This window comes from Eurytemora carolleeae, unplaced genomic scaffold (assembly GCF_000591075.1).
Source record: "Eurytemora carolleeae unplaced genomic scaffold, Eaff_2.0 scaffold1831, whole genome shotgun sequence".
Classification (NCBI taxonomy): Eukaryota; Metazoa; Arthropoda; class Copepoda; order Calanoida; family Temoridae; genus Eurytemora; species Eurytemora carolleeae.
This window is the reverse complement of record NW_019397717.1, coordinates 24,513-46,435: the sequence shown is the minus strand read 5'-3', so window position 1 is coordinate 46,435 and position 21,923 is coordinate 24,513. Positions and strand designations below refer to the sequence as shown.

Here is a 21,923-nt window from a genome sequence, read left to right as displayed (position 1 = left end):
GGGTCGTGCGGGTCGTTTTCAGACTCTAAAACAGCGTCGCTTGTTCTATGCGGGATGATCTAAAGGTGCAAACTGCAAACTATCACTCAAAAATCGATGAGAATTTTGCTATTTACTTCTTAAAAACAAAAGCTAAAAAGAAGTGCTTTATATTTCTAAAATGCACAATGATCCAAACGCCCACACTAAAATCGATGAGAATTAAAACTTATGCTTAAAACATGTTGTTTTTGATTTTAAATGCTTATAACTAGGGCTACTAAAGATTCACAATGGTACACCTTGAACTTTTGTTAGACCTAACATGGTTTAGTTACCTATGTTTTTCTAAAATTTTGATTTTTTAAATTATGATTCTCTATCAAAAGTGACTTGCGGAATTATGTTAATGCGAAACAGGACTAACGGATACCGCTGTGAATCAAGCCAAAACAGTTTTTTGGTTTTCTTGGAATTAAATATAGACAGCTCCTCTAAAGAGATGTTGTTTAGAAGCTTACCGTTGGCCCGCAACCTGAGCCTTTTGACCGGCTCAGCAGCCGCCTGCTTACCACGCCAAGGGTCACCACCTAGATCACATTCACCACCTCACACTGAAGCTAGGGTTCAGGTGAGTGAATTTCATAATTATTCACGCAATGGCACATTAAACTGAATTTTTTTCTTTTTAGTTTGAAATCTGAAATGTAATGAAACAATACCTACTTTTTTGTAGAACAGAAAAGTTTTTTTTTTACTTTTGACTTAGACCAGTTAAATTTCTAACTTTTTGGTGTCAAATAAAACCTAAAAGAGTTAATAGGTCACAATGTTGTAGCATTAATTCAAAATTAAATTAAGTTTTTATTTTCTGATTTAAAACAATAAATTTTGACTTTCTGTATTAAGTAAAAAAATTTAAAAAATATTTAATATTTTAATTTTGGCTTCATTTTTCAGTTAAATTTACGGATTAAAGAAGAAATTAAAGAGGAGGACCAAGGGGTAAATGTTTTATACTTTTTATTAGTTAATTTTATTTAATATTTGATATATTTATTTTATTATTTTTAATCTAGAGGATTTATTTCAAAACAAAAATTTGAATGTTCTCATATCGTGTAATTACATATTTACCTATTTTTCACAATTTTTGAAATTTATTAACGACTAGTAGCTTTTAATTCAGAATTTTGAACTTTATTGAGTAAGAACATTTATGTTCGTTTATCTAAGAATGAACAGTTGAATTACGTATAAAAGGAACTGTAATCATAAGTTCAAGTGAACCCTCCATGCAAAGATTACAATGGTACTCTTTAACCCTTTAACTGTTCATCGAGGACAGAGATTTCCCTGTTTATATCTCTCAAGTATTGTTCGGATTCCCATGAATAAAAAGTGTACAGTGTGAACTCAACTCAGTTGACTCTTACAAAAATACCGAATATTTTACGTTCATAGCGGTTTGCAATAATTCGAAAGTAATGTTTATTTCCTGCGATTTTAGGAAATAAAAATCGATGTTTCTCAAATATAAAACATAACAATTAGGATTGAAAAATTGCGAGCGTTATTTTTGGATAAAATAGAAAAAGTCCGTTATCTTTGTTCAATCCAAAGTTTAAAGGGTGCTGTTGTGAATAGGGGATGGCGCTCTTTAAATGAAAGGTCACTTGAAAGTACGCTTACAGTCCCCTTTAATTAAGTTTCGCTGGGCGATAGTGTACAATATTGTTGTTTAACTAGCCTCACCTTGATCAACTATAGTTCTTGTTCTTCAATTAATCCGACCTCTGGTCAATAACTTCTTTAAAACAATCCATGATCCAAAAAAATATTTTCTCGAATTTGTCCAAATATTTTCTATACTTTAGGATTTGGATGTGGAGACTGTATCCAGCCACGGTAAGTTTTAGTTAAAATAAGGTTCAAAATATTTACATTTTTAAGTGTTTTTTTCTGCAAAAACAGTTTATTTTCATTTAAAAATAATATATTTTGTTTTGTCCAGGAGAGGATGATTCTAATGGAAGCAGTGAGAGAATGGATCCAGGTTAGAAACTTGTACTTTCAGATCAAAATAAAAATGGCGACAAAAATAGTTTTTTTTTTAATTTTCTTTTTGTTTGTTTAGAGTCTCGACTATCCACCTTTGCTGGCATATATTCAGCTGGATTTCAGGCTGCTGCTTTGGTAAGTAAATTCTACAGCGTAATTATTCACAACATTTTATATATACAGTGGAACACATCAAACTTTAAACAAGAAAGACGACTGTTAGAGTCAATTTATGCGATTCAGGATCTTAAGACGGGGAGGGGGCAACAGATAATTAACCCCCCCCCCCCTGAATACGCTACTATATGTAGTACAACCCTATTTCGGAAGTTTTTTTCTCGATCCACAAGTAAAACTATTTGCATTAGAGCATCATCAAATGCACACATTACAAGTTTGATTGATATCGTCTTCCTTTTCCACAGTTTTATCAATCACTTATTTTATGACCTTGTTAAAAATATTTTGTTTTCAGTTTTCTGCGGCTGATTCCACAATTTCAGATTTCAGAGAGTAAGACACATTTTGCAATTAATATTTTTTTTAATTTTAAATTTTTGTTATTTTTCTTTGTAAGTCAGTAAGACATAATCATAATACGTAAAATTCTTGTCTTGTCCGCCCAACGCACCATGCTATATTGGCAATTTTTTTAATTTATCTTCACACTCACGATAAATTGCAAAATGCATTGGTTCACAATTTTTTTCACTCTGAAGGAATAAAGAAAGGAAATACTGAACTTATTAAATGTCAAATGTTTTCTAAAAGACTAAAACTATGGGCGGTTTATTCCAACTATTTCACTCCGGGGAAGTAGAACGCGATGGTTAGCCAGTTGGCCACTACATGCCCAAGTAGAACGCGATGGTTAGCCAGTTGGCCACTACATGCCCAAGTAGAACGCGATGGTTAGCCAGTTGGCCACTACATGCCCTAGGCAAACCTTGTTTGCAATTTTAGAAATGTTAGTAATAATATTTATTTTAATTTTGTTATTTATAGAAGAGGACCAACTAGGCTAGATGAGTCTTCTTTGGGCCGAGACAGGTTGGATAAGCATTTAAAAAAATAAAATAGGTTTTTAGTTTTTTAAATTTTAAAACAAGAAATTAGTTTTTAAGAGTTGGATTATCTGAAAATCTTTAATGCATTAAAAATTAAAAGTTTTAAAAGTTTCAATCTCCCGAAAGCATCCTGAAATTAAGAAATATTCACAACATTCTTTTCGTTATTTCAAACAAAATGTTCGTTATAAATTAATTTTAAAAGTTTGATGACAAAATGTTAAGGTTTCGAACAAAAAAAAAACACATTTTTTAAAGGTCCTTCAGTGAAAGTAGGCGGATTGGTAATATATCAAAAAGGTAAGCATTTAAAAAAAATTTAACTTTAAGAAATTTTTTACTACTATTTAATTGTCAAATAAACAAATGTTTAGGGATATTTAGATGGATATGTTCATTGTTCAATAATGTTCAGATGTATAATGTTTAGGGATATTCAGAAAGATATTGTTCAGGGATGTTCAGATGGATGTTTAGGGATGTTCAGATCTATTATATTACGGAATGTTCAGATAGATAGTTCAGAAGCATAATGTTTATGTATATTCAGCCATATACTGTTTAGAGATGTTCAGATGTATAATGTTTAGGGATATTCAGATGTATAATGTTTAGGGATGTTTTTGGTGTATTCAGATATATACTATTTAGGGATGTTCAGATGTATACTGTATAGGGATGTTCAGATGGATAATGTTTAGGGATGTTCAGATGGATACTTTAGATGGATAATATTTAGAGATGTTCAGATGTTTTATGTTTAGGGATGTTCAGATGTATTATGTTTAGGGATGTTCAGATGTAATATGTTTAGGGATGCTCAGATGTATTATGTTTAGGGGTGTTCAAATGTATTATGTTTAGGGATGCTCAGATGTATTATGTTTAGGGATGTTCAGATGCATTATGTTTAGGGATGTTCAGATGGATAGTTTAGATGGATAATATTTAGAGATGTTCAGATGTTTTATGTTTAGGGATGTTCAGATGGCTATGGACCTGGGAATTCCTCCTGAAGATATAGAAAAAGTTGTCAGGAAAATAATCTTTTAAATTTTTTCATTCATCAACTCAATTTTGAAAAAAAAATGGTAAAAATGAAAGTTTGCCTGGTTCATTAAAAATTCCCGGACATTTGAAGTACCGTACTGATTTATAAACAACGTCGTGCTAGTATGTACATAATTGTACAGCACACGGCAGAACGGGACGGTCCACCAATTTAGTTATCTACTCTTAGATTTATTAACGTTAGTTAAAACCTAACAACTTATCATAATATTCTGAAATTGATATTTTTCATTTCTAAAGGTTTTTGAATTTTAATAAAATCATAGAAAACTGTCAAGCTCAATTATATAATTCTGCACAGTAGGTCAAACTATTTTCGGCCATAGTCGACGTTTCAAATTCTCTATGATTGCTTCTTAAAGGGAGTGTTCGCGAAAATTGAAAAGGGTTATAGACTAACGTCGAATACCGAAGAACGTAGGACCCATACAAATTCACTAAGTTGCAATATTCCACTCAGATTGTAGATAATTCAATTCAATTAAATTTAAAACTTATCATTAAGATATTATCAAGGTAGATATTATAAACATGTAAATGTCGAAAATTAATATAAATAAAAAGAAATGGGAGGGACATTCTAATTTTAAAAAAACCGTTTTTGATTTTTCTCTACTATTTCTAAGAAAGAACGGTTTAAAATGAAAAACCAAAAGTGTTCATTGGATTAAGTAATCGGGATTAAGGATATCTCATTCTAAAGTTTTCAGCTCTGAATATTAATTTTAAATTCAATTGAGTATTATACGATAAATATGTTTACCCCCTTTTATTTTTCCCTTTAAAGTGGAAGTAAATAAAGGTTATTTGGTGTAGTATGCCTATGGATGAACTGACAGATTACTGTGTGAGAAAGGGATTATCCGAGGAAGGAACAAACAAGCTAAAGTTAGTACATTTTATGATAGTAAAACACAGAGCTCTTTTTCGGCTAAAATCGACGTTTAGAACTCTATGATAGCTTCTTGAAGTGGAAGTGAAAAAAGATTGTGTGGAGTAGAATGCTAATGGATGAATTTACTGATTACTGCGCGAGGAAGGGGTTATCCGAGGAAGGAACAAACAAGCTAAAGTTAGTACATTTTATGATAGTAAAACACAGAGCTTTTTTTTCGGCTAAAATCGACGTTTAGAACTCTATGATAGCTTCTTGAAGTGGAAGTAAAAAAAGATTGTGTGGAGTAGAATGCTTATGGATGAATTTACTGATTACTGCGCGAGAAAGTGTATTATCCGAGGAAGGAACAAACAAGTTAAAGTTAGTACATTTTATGAAAGTATATATATATATAAAGAGTTTTTTTTTCGGCTAAAGCCGACGTTTAGAACTCTATGATTTCTTCTTGAAGTGGAAGCAAATAAAGATTGTGTGGTGTAGAATGCCTATAGATGAATTTATTGATTACTGCGCGAGGAAGGGATTATCAGATGAAAGGACAAACAGGTTAAAGTTAGTACATTTTTTGATAGTATAAATATATATACAGAGTTTATTTTGGCTAAAGCCGACGTTTCAAAGGCTACGATTTCTTCTTGAAGTGGAAGTAAATAAAGGTTGTGTGGTGTAGTATGCCTATGGATGAATTTGCTGATTACTGTGTAAGGAAGGGATATCAGAAGAAAGGACAAACAGGTTAAAGTAGATAAAGGAATTGAGTCTTTGGAACAAAATCAAATATTTAAACTACAATATCTTTAGAACTCGATGTTGTAAACTTTTGATATTTCAAACTCAGATTATTTGATCTAACAGAATTCATAGTTTGAAATATCTAAGGTCTGCAACATATGGTTCCGAAGATATAGTGACTAGAAAATCAGAGTTTATGGCAAAGACTCAATTCCTTTAATGATAGATTTATTCACCATACAGCTGTACAGTGCACAGTGGATTCTTTCTTTTCCAATCCATTCCTTTACAGAAAACCAAATTTTACATTTAGATTTTCAAAATGCGGGCAATTTTTTTTTAAATCATAACAAACAAAAAAGAGAAAAAAAAATTAAGTCTTGCTTCTTGCTTGAAAAATAATTAATAATTCTGATTATCTGATAATTCCTCTACATTGTCTTCCCGCAGTAGAAATGCGCAATTAAATTTTGTAGTGAACCCACAATTAAAAATAATATTTTTTGTCAAATTATAAAAATGGATATTGAATATCTAATTCATTTTTTAAGAGTAGCGTTGTAAATCGGACATGCCATTTTTTTACAATGTTTACAGTTCCTGGATCCTATATGAGTAAACAAGTTCCACCCCTTAAATTTTCAGGGATGTGCGACGAAGAGGAAAAAACAAAGTTGCTGCTCAAAACTGCAGGTTTTTTTAATTAATCTTTTTATAAACCATTATAATTATTAATATTATTATTATTATTATTATTATTTTTATTATTATTATTATCATTATTATTATCATTATTATTATTATTATTATTATTATTATTATTATTATTATTATTATTATTATTATTATTATTATTATTATTATTATCATTATAATTATCAATATTGTAATTACATGATCTAGGAAGCGAAAAATAGACCAAGTTGAAGATCTTAGAGAGCAAATTGCTAAAAAGAAGAAACCTTTGGAGGAAGCTATAAAGAAAAGAGATAAACATATGGTATGATACAAGGTTATCCACAAAGGATGAGACTGTAAAGACGACCTGACATTTTTAAAATACTATATTTCCAAGGTTACCTTAAGGTTTTTGTCTTTACATTTGCATTTGCAGGCAATCATGAATATATGAAAGCAGATATTTTGCACTCCGTACAGTTTCCTCTGATGTGGGTAACCCTATAAAACAGAGGTTATTCAGGGTTACTAGTTCAACTACAATTCCGTTGGAAAACTTGGAAAACATTTCTGATGGAAACTTTTCGTTATAAAAAAATTTTCGTCGTAAAACATTTCTCACTAATGGAAGCAGTACCACAGTAAAACCTTTTTCATGTAAAACATTTATCCTGGAAAAACATTCAACTGTAAAACATTTTAAAGAGAAAAATTATTCCTGAAAACATTTCCATTGGAAAACCATGCTTTGATGGAAGCAGTTACCCTGGAAAAGCTTTTCACTTCGAAAACATTTCTCCTGGAAAATACTTTTTCTCTCAATACATTTTCCCTTTAAAACATTTTCCATTGCAAACATTATCACCTAAAACTTTTCCAATCAAAAATATTATAAATAAAAATGTATATATTTTGTTCAGGAGAATAAAAAGCAGATGACAAAGGAACTCGATCTTATTTTGCAAGGTAATTTATTTGTCAATCAACTAATCATTATTTTTCAAAATATCAATTCTAACATTTAAAAAAATCTATATCAGCTCTTTTATCTTCTTTTGTGAAACAAGTTTATCGGGTTGAAGGAATAAAATCACAAATGTAATAAAATAGGAGAGGGTCAAATTTAGTGTTACGACTTTGTGACCTCATAGCTCCTCTTGTTTCGATTTTTCGCGCAAGTATTAGAAATACAATTTTATTTATTGACACATCTAAAAAACACATAAAACTTCATCCTTACGTGAAACTAACTTTAGTTTGACGTGATTTGAAATCAGAAGTCTGACACCCCCATCTTAAAGTCTGACACCCCCATCTAAAGTCTGACACCTCCATCTTAAAGTCTTACACCCCCATCTTAAGGTCTGAAACCCCCATCTTAAAGTCTGACACCTCCATTTTAAAGTCTTACTCCCCATCTTAAAGTCTGACACCCCCATCTTAAAGTCTTACACCCCCATCTTAAAGTCTGACACCCCCATCATAAAGTCTGACACCCCCANTCTGACACCCCCATCTTAAAGTCTGACACCTCTATCTTAAAGTCTTACACCCCCATCTTAAAGTCTGACACCTCCATCTTAAAGTCTGACACCCCCATCTTAAAGTCTGACACCTCCATCTTAAAGTCTGACACCCCCATCTTAAAGTCTGACACCCCCATTTTAAAGTCTGACACTCCCATCTTAAAGTCTGACACCCCCATATTAAAGTCTGACACCTCCATCTTAAAGTCTGAAACGGAAACTTCCTTTTTAACTTTTCCCCGATAAAAAACCTTTCTGGAGTCATTTATGGGGCCCCTGCGACCCCGCAACAATTGTTGGTCCAATCGCGGTTCAGTGTTTTTGACGTTTTAACAAAACAAACCAACAGACAGACAAACAAAAGTATATTTTATCTATTCTAAGATAGTTTTTAATAAATAATCTATTTAGTGAACAAGCTCTACTGTAAACAGTGCAAGGAGAATATAAATATTGATAACTACGCAACCCTAGGTTAGTATTATACTAGTGCTGTCAAAGTTTTCTTTAAAAATCAGCAAAACTATGTTTCGCCGACACTTGAGTATCCCAAGCTGAAAACTTTAGAATGTGATATCCTTAATCTTTATCCACTATTTTTTCTTAATCTTGATATTCAATAATGCTTGTTCTTCTCTTGTTATTAATCTCTAGGTAAAATAATAAGGGGAGAATAAGCATTATTTAATCTGAAGATTAAGAAAAAGAGGAGATCAAGCATTGATCCTGGTATCCACCAGTTTTCAGCTCAGAACTGAAAACTTTAGAATTCTGGATATCAAGATGAATGCTTGATCTCGAATACTCTCTTTGTTAATCTGCGAGTAATAAACCTTATTTTCATATTCACGAAAGTGTCTAAATTTCAAATGAATCAGAGTATCATGAACCGAACAGCTAACTAGAAGCCAACCAATTGAGTTTTTGTCACAAACTCTGATTTTTGAAACCCAGTATCTTTGCAGCTGAAGGTCGTAGACTTTAGATATTTCAAACTAAGAATTCGGTTAGATCATATAATCTAGTTTTAAATATAAAAGGATTACATCCCAAGGTTGCAAAGATAATATAGGGATTAGAAAATTTTAGTTTGCGGCAAAGACTCAGTACCTTTTGCGCACAATCAATGATAGAATTTGCATTGGTCGGAACCCAGCAGTAACATTCAAAAGAAAGGAATAATAATAAGATTAAAAATTTGCACTGTAGATATTTAGATTAGGGGTATCCAATTCCTTTCCACTGTAGATATTTAGAATAGGGGAATCCAATTCTAGACCAGATTTTGTAAAAGCAGTTGAATTACCTTGGCTAAATTGAGCTACTTCTCTTCTTCTACTTGAATACAAGAAAAGTGGTTTAACAACGTCTACGCGGCCGGTTCAACTGCTTCATGAGAAAAAATGTGCTCTCCATGGTGTTTAAAGGCAAAAATACCATAATCTTAAAAACTAAATAATCGCAGATAATTGTTAATGGCTGTCAATAGTTTTTAGTAGTTGATATTTATGCGATACCACAGTGATAACCAGAAAACAATAGAATAGTTAGACGACATTACGTTAATACTTAAGTGTATTTAATGTTTACTATAAATAATTATTAAATCACTAATTTAGTGTAATGGGTCTGGGTACACTGCACAATTGTGTTGTGTCTCATGCTTATTGGACTTTTTTTAGTAATAACTTGATTCCATGCAGTTCTCACTGTAATTTATTTTCAGGTTGCATTCAGGACCATGTAGATCAGATTAAGAAAATAGAGATAGATTAATATATGATTTATCGACATACACAAACATTTCAAATCTATTATATTACATTTTATGTAATGAAAAAATTTTCGGGGAAAATTGTTACCATTATTGATATATTACAATAACTCAATAAAAAATAAATTATGTTTAAATGTATTGTTTTTAAAATTTTTATCTATAACATATAAAAATTTACAATGCTTATTGCAACAAAATGGGCTTATTTTAAACTAAAAAATATCAAAACATATACCAGTGAATATAAATGTTAAAAAATATAATATATAATAGATGTTTCTCGTTCGATTGCATCACATCCGTGATGTGGAAATGTACTGACATCACTGATTTTTGTATGTTTGCTTGTTTCTTACCCGTTGATATACAATATGTTAAATTTGATCTCTCCAAAGTTAAATATCAGTTTCACGAAATTGAACGAAATTCGAAATTATCGCGAAAATTATGTCGAAAAGTTCGTTGACGAATTTCTTTTGTCACTATTGCAAAAATCTCGCGAATTTCGTTCAACGAAAATTTCGTAACGTTCCTTTATGTGTCCGTTTCGTTTATCTATCTAACTATAAAAAATATTTTAAAAAGCAGCTAAAATGTCCTCGGCCGATCTATTTACCTTTAGCATGGTGTAGATAATTTATATATGCAATTTAACCTTAAAAAACTTAAAAAGGCAAGGGAAAAAATGTTTTGCCTCAAACTCTAATTGTAATCACTTTATCTTTGAAACCCGATGTCTTAGACCTTTGATATTTCAAACTATGAATTATTAAACAGTTTCAGTTTATAATATCAAAGTTTTACACCATCAGGCTACAAGGATATAGGGTTTCGAAAATTTGAGTTTTAAACAAGAACTTAGTTTCTTTGAAAATATAAACTTAACTATGCAAAAAAAGTTCAAAATTGAAATATTACCATTTTGTTCAAAATATAAAATTGTACAAAATTCAATGTAATATTTATTGTAATCTTTATTTTAAAACCATGAATTTTTAAGTTTAAGAGTGATTTTTAAACAGTTGAATGTCTTATTTAAAACTGTCCCCTTTAAACCTTTATCTCGTCAAAAGATAACAATTATGTCGATTTCTCCGCTGCACCTATTCATATGAAAAATAAGAATATCTCCATCATTTAAGGGTTTAAAGGGCATCCTTTGTGAGTCGGGCATATAACTCTTAAACTTATGCTAAAAATAAGATCAAAGATTTTTATAATCATGAAAGCTAAAAAATAAATGATTTCTACACAACGCAGAAATTTTCTAAACATACGAAGAAAAACAATCTCTCAACTTTTCTTTGATTTTTACTCTGTATGTTTAATTAAATTCAAGTATTTAAATATATGTCTATATGCCTTTTAATGTGTTTAAATCATAGAAGTTGCATAATAATCACCATAATTATACCTTTATCCAAGATTATTTGCAAAACTAATAAAAAATTTCTAACAAATGGCTTTGAAACAGTTAAAAGATCAAATAAAGGTAGATTTCTAGACTAAAGGGATTTCACAAAGAAAACAATATTAGCCCTCTGAAATGTTTCTAATAATACTCCATAATTTGTCAAAATAATAATAGCAAATTAACCATAAGAGTTGCTGTACATTGGACTGACGATGATGTTAAACTTAAAATTAAGTAATCATAAATGAATTAAGTCTTTGCCACTTATAGTATGATTTGTAATCCCTACATCTTTGAAACCAAATGTATACCTGAAATATTTCAAACTCTGCTAAATTAATTAATGAAAGTTTGAAAGGTTTGCAATATCAGGTTGCAAAGATATTTAGAGATTCGAAAATTTGAGTTCAGGGCAAAGACTCAATTTGTCAATATCAAAAAAAATCTACTTATGAAATATTTCACGAGCAGCCGTAGTACATTTTAATTTCCGAGCCGGGTTAACCTTTCCGGTCCTAGTTTTTACTGTACCTAGCTCTATGGACAGGACTAGCCGGTGCAACAAGGTTAACGCGGTCAGACGTATGCTTCATATAGGTTGAACTTACTTTTACTAAAGGGGCAGATCTGCGTGATTTTCAAATTTAAAAGATTATTTTATTTAGAATGACTATTTAAAGCAAAATATGCCATACTCCAAAAACTCAAGCCCTCATTATATTTATGGCCTGTAGATCTGGACCACCCTCCAGAACTTTGAAGAATTCTCCACCTACCTCATTACCTTACTGTTTCCATCTACCATCTTCATCTGATTCAACTTATTCGAGGGGTTCTCCTCCTACCTCGACTTCCTTGAAGGGTTCTCTGAGTTCCTGAATTTTAACCACCTCAACTGCAATGAGAGGTTCTCCACCTACCTCAACTTTCTTGAAGGGTTCTCCGAGTTTCTGATTTTCAACCACCTAAACTGCGATGAGGGGTTCTCCTCCTACCTCAACTTTCTTGAAGGGTTCTCCGAGTTTCTGATTTTCAACCACCTAAACTGCGATGAGGGGTTCTCCTCCTACCTCAACTTCCTTGAAGGGTTCTCCGAGTTCCTGATTTTCAACCACCTCAACTGCAATGAGGGGTTCTCCTCCTACCTCAACTTCCTTGAAGGGTTCTCCAAGTTCCTCATTTTCAACCACCTCAACTGCAAATGAGGGGTTCTCCTCCTACCTCAACTTCCTTGAAGGGTTCTCCAAGTTCCTCATTTTAAACCACCTCAACTGCAATGAGGGATTCTCCTCATACCTCAACTTCCTTGAATCTCTGTTACCTTCTTTGATGGTATCTCCACTGCCATCAACTTCTTTGATGGAATCTTACCAAATACGACCACTTTGAGGGGTTCTCCACTGCCCTTAACTACATGGAAGGGTTCTCCACTGACATCAACTATACTTTGAAGGATTATTTATATACCACAACTACTTTGAGGGATTCTTTACCAACCTCAATTACTTGGAAGGATTCTCAACTGAACTCAACTACTTTGAAGAGTTATAAAAGTCAATATCAATGGGATCTTCAGTCATAAGACAACCAAGGTTTAAACACTACTCCCAGGAACCTATCTTATTAAAGTTACAGAGACAGTAAATTTGAAGGTATTTTTCTTCAATATTTTCCTCATGGAGGCTTTTGTACGGAGATAACACTGCAAACATTTGGTTGTGGATTTCCACACATTACCAATTCTTTAATCATCTATCATCATCAATCATCTATCTATAATCCGAATAATCGTGGTCCAAAAAAATTGAAGATTATGATATGAAAACTGTAAAAATACGCGCAACAGATAGAAGTGAAATTTGTAGCGATCAAAACCTTATTAATTTATATTTTACATTGATGCCCACGTGTATTTTCTATGGATAGGGGCAAATGTTATTTTACTTTCAGTTTCCAGCTGATTGTGAGTCTGATCTTCCTGATTTAAGAAACCATTGTCTGATCAAGTAATTTGGGTTTGCAAAAAATACGAAATTTTAGCGAAACAATTTCCCCCATTTTGCTAAAAACCCTAGTAATATACAGATGGTTCTTGTTTTTAAAAACAGATTATTTTCATTTGTGAAAATTTAGGTTTCGGTGCATATGTGCCTTGCGCATAGCTTGTTCCAAAAACAGCGGAGAAACTATCAGAAAACAACACTTTTTAAGCCCGAAAACGATATTTTATTCAAATTGATCTGATTAAGGTTTCAGAGATACAGTTAATTGTTCAAATGGAAGGTGAGATAAAACTTCCATTATGTATATGTCAAGAATAGCATACAATTAAAACTATTATTTAGTTTTAGATTTAGTTATTTTAAATTTTACTAACTGGAGTGCCCGTCGTTGCCAGTTAAATTTTAAAAACATTTTAAAAAATTTATTTTGTTTAGCCAATTTTACCCCTAAAAAATGTAAGTCACTTAATTTGGTCCAGCCGTTTAAACGTACACTCCTTGTATGTTAAACTAAAGTAAATTGCATGTAAAATTGGACTCTTATATGTTTTTAATCAAAACTCTCTTATTGACAAACTATTGAGAAGAACAAAAATGTTTTGAAATTGTAATATATATAAACAAAGACATTAGTTTTTCTCACTCTTGTTCGTAAAATCAAACTAGAGGAGGTATCAGGTCACAAAGTTGTACCATCAGTCTTGTTGCATAAATTTGACCTTCTCCTGTCTAGTTTGCAGTGCTTGGCAGCATGTCGAGTTGGATTTGTTAACTGAAGTTTTGAACATTTTTGAGAAGTACTGTTTAGTGTTTAAGTTTTCCAATAACAATTTTACAAGTTAATTCTCTTTGTTTCCATCTTTTCATGCATTTATGCTGTTTGGAAACTTGGTAAAGAACCAAAAACTGAAATCAAAAGTCGTCTTCATTCTGTGGCGTACACAGAGGGGGCAGTGGTCCTCTTGCCCCCCCCCTGGAAAATACAAAATTAAAAAGAAACAAATTTAAAACGTAACACCTGACAATGACAAACACTAAGGATTTAAAATTCAGTGATGGTGATGGACCAAACCTCTGTAGAGTAAAAAAGTAGATGTTAGTTCCACATTTATTGAAAATGTATTTTGGTCTGGGTTGCCCCTCGTCAGTTCTAACGATATAATAACCATCAAAATCGATTAAAAAAAATTAAAAAAATGTAAAAATCACAAGAATATAAACAAACAAAAAGATTATTCAAAATAAAAATTTGGCCTGTCAAATGGACATAAGGGAAAAGAACTCAGATTATGAGATGGGAAAAGATAATTTGCAAATATTCACTTTCTAAAAAATGTTTTTAGACAATTATTATTCCTTGAGATTGTTTCTTCACAAAGATTAAAAACAAACTGTGTAGACTAAGGAATTGTCTAAATTCACTGTTAACACAAAATTTTAAGATACTTTAAACTAAAACTTTTGCAAAAACGAGACCTCGACATATTAGATGCTTATAACATGATGGAAGATGTAATAAAGGTATTCTATTTTCTATTTTTCTATTTTTTCTTACAGTCAATTAATAAAGGAATTGAGTCTTTGGCACAAACTCAAATATTCAAACCTTTGGAACCTGATGTTGTAAACCTTTGATATTTAAAATTCAGAATATTTGATCTAACAGAATTCATAGTTTGAAATTTCTAAGGTCTACAACATTTGGTTCCAAAGATATAGTGATTAGAAAATCAGAGTTTGTGGCAAGGGCTCAATTCCTTTATTTCCATAAAGAGATATTAAGCGTAATTTCAAGTTCCCCTTTATGCAATGATGACAATAACATCGAATGAAGGAAAGAGAGGTTTTAGCCTTCTAAAGAGAATACTTCATTACACAAGATGAACTATGGCGGAGAGCAGACTTAACGATCTTGCAATTATAGCTCACTACTGAGAAAATCATTGAAATTGAAAGCAAATCACAGAAAATTGAAGCTTAAGAGTTGGTGAAAATGTAGATGGAGTAAATTCTATCTAAAAATTTCAGAAGAAATTTCGTTTATTTGTGAAAATATGATTTTTTCAATGATGCTGTGATTCTTGATTTAGTTAGCTGTGATGGAGTTAAAGTTAGTTTTTTGAGCAAAGGAATAATTTTTAGACTCTATAAAGTTAGTAACAGGCCAAAAATGTATAGTCTTTTTGATGTATTTTTATGGTGTTAATTGACTTTTTGAACAAAAAAATTCCAGGGGGGGGGCAAAAAACCGCCAGGGGGGGGCAAAAAAAATCTTGCCCCCCCTTACTAAAATCCTGTGTACGCGCCTGTCTTCATTGTATTAATATATATATGGCAACGACTGTACATATAAAAAAAAATTAAAAAACATTATTATTTTAATTTAGACTTTTACCTGTGTAAGAATGCCAGTGGTATATTCATTTTGAAATCTTGAAAAAGATACATTTAATCAATTCCTTATCTATCCGCGCGCTAGTTATTTAAAAAAGAAATCTGGAGAGAAAATTTGATTTGCTCTCTACGTCTTTAGGCCATCTTTTAAAGAATAACATTACAATTTTTTTTATTTATATATATATACATATTTATATACGTATATCTGGATAACTTATCTTCACAAATTCAAAATGTATCTTGTTGCAAACTACAATCTTATTGATAGGACAAGAATAACAAATTATTTTTCAGTGCCTCTGTACATGTAATGGGTATCAGAAGAATAATACAAATTTTGTACATCAATCTGCAAAGATTTACCGCATGTTATAGCAATAGTTGTTGTGCGTTTTCTCAAAAGTCAAAGGCTAGGTTTTTAAAAAAAAATATAAAAACATATTTATAATATAAATCAAATCAAATTTTAACAAAATGTTGCCGAACACATCTTAAAATGAATGAAACGTTTTTACGCATGACAACCCTAACTGCTGGGTTTAGATGACTGCACAAAATGTTTATTGCACCAAACAAATTACCAATAAACTTGTAGAAATGTCCAAGTAACATAATTCATTAAAGATTGTACCTTTTGTGTACCCTAAACTCGGGTTAAGGAAGACGACATTTTGTCTAATATTTGTATACCTGAGAAGCAGACAGCTTAATACAGAATCATCCACAAGGGATGAGACTTCAGAGACGACTTCAGTGAGTTTATACAATCTGTTTCTTTGTATTCATAATTCTTTTCAACTGTAAACTTGTTTCTTTGTCAAATCATCAAATAAGTCATTACAATTCTAGTGAAGTTAGAAGTCTAAATTTAAACTTGAGATCGTCATATTTTAAGAGTTTCCGGTTTTCTTTTGCAGTTTCATCCTGTGTTGTTATTAACCCTGTATCTACTAGGCCGTATAGTATAGAAATATTTAGTGACCATAATAATAATATTATATAAGACAAGATTAGGAAACCAGCTTTGCCTGAAAACCGAAACTTTCTTTATAAAAATCAATCCCCTCATCAACTTTTAAATTGTAAAACAAATCATAAAACATTCTCGTTGTTCTATAATACCGAGTTCCCTTGTCAAAATTTGAGGCAAATGATCGACATACAAACACCAAAACCGAAAAACAGAGATTACAACTTTATATACAGGGTGTCCCAAAAAACATGGGAATTCAGTGACGAATTCGATATCGTCTTTGTTATGAATTAGCATTGTAATACCTAATTTAAAGAGCCATAATATTATTATGTCTGCTACATCCTTTTGAAATCGGCTCAAGAGGATATATCTCACCATCAAAAAAGGCGATTCTAAAGAAACTGCATAAGTTCTGCAAACCCAGTGTTAGTTTCAAAGCAATGTGTGAAAATCTATCAAGCCTTGCAGTACTGTCATCATACCACATTTTTAGAAAACGAAAAACACTAGACTGGGACCAACCCTTTTTCTGAAAACCACCTCTGAATAGCTAAACTATACTATGCTAAAAGTCTTGTATGGCACCGTTTTTTGGCAAACCCTGTCAATTTTAAAATGCGATATCCAGAGAAAAGAGTATTAGTTTGTAAACTTTTATATTGTTTAATGTAATTTTGCTTTAGACAAATATAAATGATAAATAAAAAAGGGTAAAAGACTGTAAAGATGTGTCTATAATGTCTCCGCAAGATGAACAGTGAAGACGGACAAGTTTACTCTGTTTGTATACTGCAATTTTCTTGTTTTACTAAGTATAACCGTATGCAGTCAAAACATAAACAAACAAAATGTGAACATAGCAGACTAAACTCTTACAGAAAACAGATTTCTCAGTAGGTATCACTATACTAAATCAAAGAATTATTTACAAAGACGATATCGAATTCGTCACTGAATTCCCATGTTTATTGGGACACCCTGTATATAGACTAGCTTGGGAACCCGGTTTTGCTTTTAAAACTAAATGGTCTTTAGATGAAATGGTAATTTAAATTTTAAAGAAATTGGTTGAGGGGTTTATGAGTTATGATCGGACAAAGGACATAGAAACACCCCAACTTAGTAAACTTCTTTACATAAATAGATAAATAATATGTAAAGACTAGAGTACACTCTTTTTGGAGGGTTCTACAATTTGTAAAAAGCGAAATGTGAGATTTCCTAAAGAATAACTATTTTAAATATTTTAAAGTTTAAAAAGCATGAAAAAATAAATCATTTGCATATACTTATGAAAATTTAACATTGTACTAAATGTACATGTAATCTATTCTGAATTGGTAAATTGTTTAAACCTAAGATTCGAAATGCTAGTTCTGATTCAAAAAAAGAGACTTTAACGTGGCCCTTCATTGATGGTGTGGGATGGTCCGATTCACAAAGGTACCCTTCAAATGTTAATTCTTATTTTTGCGCCACCCCCCCCCCCACTTTCTTTTTGAAAAAGATTATTTAAAGGATTTGTTAACTTATAAACATCATAAAAAGAAAAAATTACTAATAACTATTTTTTGTTATAGAAGATTAAAAGATAATTTGCTGTTGTTCCCATAACTACAAACACGATTTAAGTTTTCGCTCGCGAAAAATACGAAAATTTTTGCTTTTCGCTTGAATCTGTTTCGCGAAAAAATGCAAAACTTTCGCAAAATAAGAAATGCAAATTTTTCGCGGAAGAAAAAGAGAGAAAGATTTGTTCGCAATTAATTGTTGCAGATAAAAAACTTATGGTTTTCGCTAATTTTTTTCGCTAAATTATTTTTTGCGAAATTTCACAAACGCAAAACGTATTTTCCCGAAACTTCGCATCGTTTTTGTATTTTTTCGCTTAATTCATTTTTTCGAAAAACATTGAATTTCGCAAAAAAATTTCGCAAAATGCGAACGAAAATATTAGCATTGTTCCCTTTTTTCGCAAAATTTTTCGTTCGCTGGAAACCTTTCATAGAACTGAACACTTCCTTTTTTTATATAAAAGTTTTAACCACTGTACTTCATGTACTGCATGTTAACTTCCCTTGAAATAGTAAATCATCAAGAAAGTTATATAATGATTTTTTTTAATAAGAAATACTTACGAGGAAGGATGCAGTTGAACGGCGGAGTATAGTCTACTTAGGGTTTAGATATCGATTCTCATTTTGTTTTTTGTTTTTTAAAGAAAGAATTACACTAACATTTATACATATTCAAAATTACAAATTGTTGAATAGAATGTGAATATAGTGATATCTTTTTATTTTGTGTATAATCCTATACACAGTTTCTTATTATGTTTCATATTCATGTTTATGTATACACGAAGGTCACAAAAATATTGCATGTGAATCAATTTAGGCCAAAAATAATTATAGTTTACATAAATTAGCTTGCACGATATAGCTTTGTGCTGATTTCCTTCAGATGTTTTGCGAATTTTGAAAAAAATCGAGTGATTTTCATTGTCATTGGAGGGAGTTTGGCCTTATAAATAAAGTTGTTGGGGGGGGGGGAGTGTACATATGTTTTTGGAATGTTTAATTGTTTAATTAGATGAATGTAGAGACTTCTTCCTCTCTTGATGTTCCGTCTGCCCTGGGTGATATTAGATTGGTAATTAAACATTTTTTTTAAATATATATTTCTTAAATTTGTCTTTGCCAACTTTCTTGATAGAAATAACCGGTTAAAGAATTAGAGTGATTTAGACTTTTTTTAAATGACGGTCTTCGTGGTTCTAACAGACCTGTTTTTTCAAATAGTTACAAGTCTTATTCACGACGGTTCCCTCTATACTAATATGTACGGGACAGTACAGTACAGTACATTACGGTTCCCTCTATACTAATATGTACGGGACAGTACAGTACAGTTCCCTCTATACTAATTTGTACGGGACAGTACAGTACAGTACAGTACGGTTCCCTCTATACTAATATGTACGGGACAGTACAGTACAGTACAGTACAGTTCCCTCTATACTAATATGTACGGGACAGTACAGTACAGTACAGTACGGTTCCCTCTATACTAATATGTACGGGACAGTACAGTACAGTACAGTACAGTTCCCTCTATACTAATATGTACGGGACAATGATGATAATCGTCATATTAAAAAAACATATTCTTTTTTTCCTTCTTTGTCTATGCTGCACAGAATTACAAGTCACTTTATGAATAAAAAAATCTGAGAGTAAAAAATATCTTAACATAGAAAACAATGATATAATTTTAATCCTCAACTCTCTTGATCGTGAATAAAGATAAAAATGGTATCGTTTATATTCAGACATTCAACTCTTTAAATGTAATTGCCCTTGAAATAACGTTAACAGTCCCTTTAATGCATTAAATTAAATACTCCGGGTTTCCGAACAGTACCTTTGATGCATTAAACACTCCGTGTTTCCAAACAGTCCCTTTAATGCATTAAATACTCCGGGTTTACAAACAGTCCCTTTAATGCATTAAATACTCCGGGTTTACAAACAGTCCCTTGAATGCATGAAATATTCCGGGTTTCCAAACAGTCTCTTTAATGCATTAAATACTCCGAGTTTACAAACAGTCCCTTTAATGCATGAAATATTCCGGGTTTCCAAAAAGTCTCTTTAATGCATTAAATACTCCGGGTTTCTGAACAGTCCCTTTAATAAAATTAAATACTCCGGGTTTCCAGACAGTCTCTTTAATGCATTAAATACTCAGGGTTTCCGAACAGTCCCTTTAATGCATCAAATGCTCCTGGTTTCCAAACAGTCCCTTTAATGCATTAAATACTCCGGGTTTCCGAACAGTCCCTTTAATAAAATTAAATACTCCGGGTTTCCAGACAGTCTCTTTAATGCATTAAATACTCCGGGTTTCCGAACAGTCCCTTTAATAAAATTAAATACTCCGGGTTTCCAGACAGTCTCTTTAATGCATTAAATACTCCGGGTTTCCGAACAGTCCCTTTAATGCATGAAATGCTCCTGGTTTCCAAACAGTCCCTTTAATGCATTAAATGCTCCTGGTTTCCAAACAGTCCCTTTAATGCATTAAATACTCCGGGTTTCCGAACAGTCCCTTTAATAAAATTAAATACTCCGGGTTTCCAAACTGTCCCTTTAAGGCATTAAATACTCCGGGTTTCCAAACAGTCCCTTTAATGCATGAAATACTCCGGGTTTCGAAACAGTCCCTTTAATGCATTACATACTCCGGGTTTCGAAACAGTCCCTTTAATGCATGAAATACTCCAGGTTTCCAAACTTGGTACAGATAATGTCACTCAAGAGTCAGGAGCAGTTCTAGGACTCAAACTCAAGACTACTCTTTGTTGTTCCGATATGCAAATTACACGGGAGGGGGGGGAGGGGGGTAGTCGTGGGGAAATTTAAAAACAACTTTTCACAAAATTGGACACACAGGGTGAACACTAAATTGTTTGATTTCAAACCGAATTTTACATAATTTTTACTAAGTAAGTATTATTGAAAACTCCGATTATTGAAGGTTGATATTATGTAAATATTTTCACCCCTGTCTGACAAGTATGCAGGAAACTTTAATTTCAAGGTAGAAGTTTAAAACAACTGCTTGATAACGAACAATTTACCTTAAAATCATGGAATGTATCCAAACTATGAACAATTAATAGCATTTTAGTTCTCTCAATTCAACCATTTTAAGTTGGTTCTCCAAATCTAAACAAAAGTTCTAAAATGTACTTTATAATCTGTACCGTGCAGATTTAGTTCAGCAACTTCTCTTGTGTGCCGGTTCAGCCAGAGAAGAAGAAGTTGAACCTCGTCTAGTTTCTACGCAGCTCAACTTTGTCTTGATATTTATTAAATCTTGTCCCTAATTCTCTATAGCTCTGCTATTTCTCCTTGGAAACATAGTTTGCTTAGTTCTCTTAGTTCTCCCACTTCTCCTAGTTCTCCTAGTTCGCTTAGTTCTCTTAGTTCTCCTAGTTCCCCCATTTCTCCTAGTTCTCCTAGTTCTCCTATTTCTCCTAAATCTCTTAGTTCTCCTAGTTCTCCTAGTTCTCCTAGTTCTCTTAGTTCTCCTAGTTCTCCTAGTTCTCCTAGTTCTTCTAGTTCTCTTAGTTCTCCTAGTTCTCCTAGTTCTCCTAGTTCTCTTAGTTCTCCTAGTTCTCTTAGTTCTCATAGTTATGCTAATTTTTCTAGTTCACCTATTGCTTCTAGTTCTCCTAGTGCTTCTAGTTCTTCTAGTGCTTCTAGTTCTCCTAGTGCTTCTAGTTCTCCTAGTGCTTCTAGTTCTCCTAGTGCTTCTAGTTCTCCTAGTTCTCCCACTT

The 21,923-nt window shown here is 32.1% G+C and overlaps 1 protein-coding gene across 2 annotated transcripts; it reads left to right on the top strand.

The window, feature by feature from the left end:
• Positions 1–492: 492 nt before the first annotated feature.
• On the top strand, positions 493–9,923 carry LOC111715623 (transcription factor NF-E2 45 kDa subunit; the record flags this gene model as incomplete). Of its 2 annotated transcripts, none has more annotated exon segments than XM_023490974.1 (15): positions 493–610; positions 940–984; positions 1,857–1,887; positions 1,994–2,035; positions 2,117–2,175; positions 2,516–2,553; positions 3,046–3,090; positions 3,366–3,407; positions 4,085–4,144; positions 5,179–5,250; positions 6,454–6,501; positions 6,712–6,808; positions 7,407–7,452; positions 8,424–8,486; positions 9,739–9,923. In XM_023490974.1, coding segments are annotated over 15 exon segments (856 nt in total), but the record flags the coding sequence as incomplete, so codon positions are not given.
• Between the last annotated feature and the right edge of the window lie 12,000 nt (positions 9,924–21,923).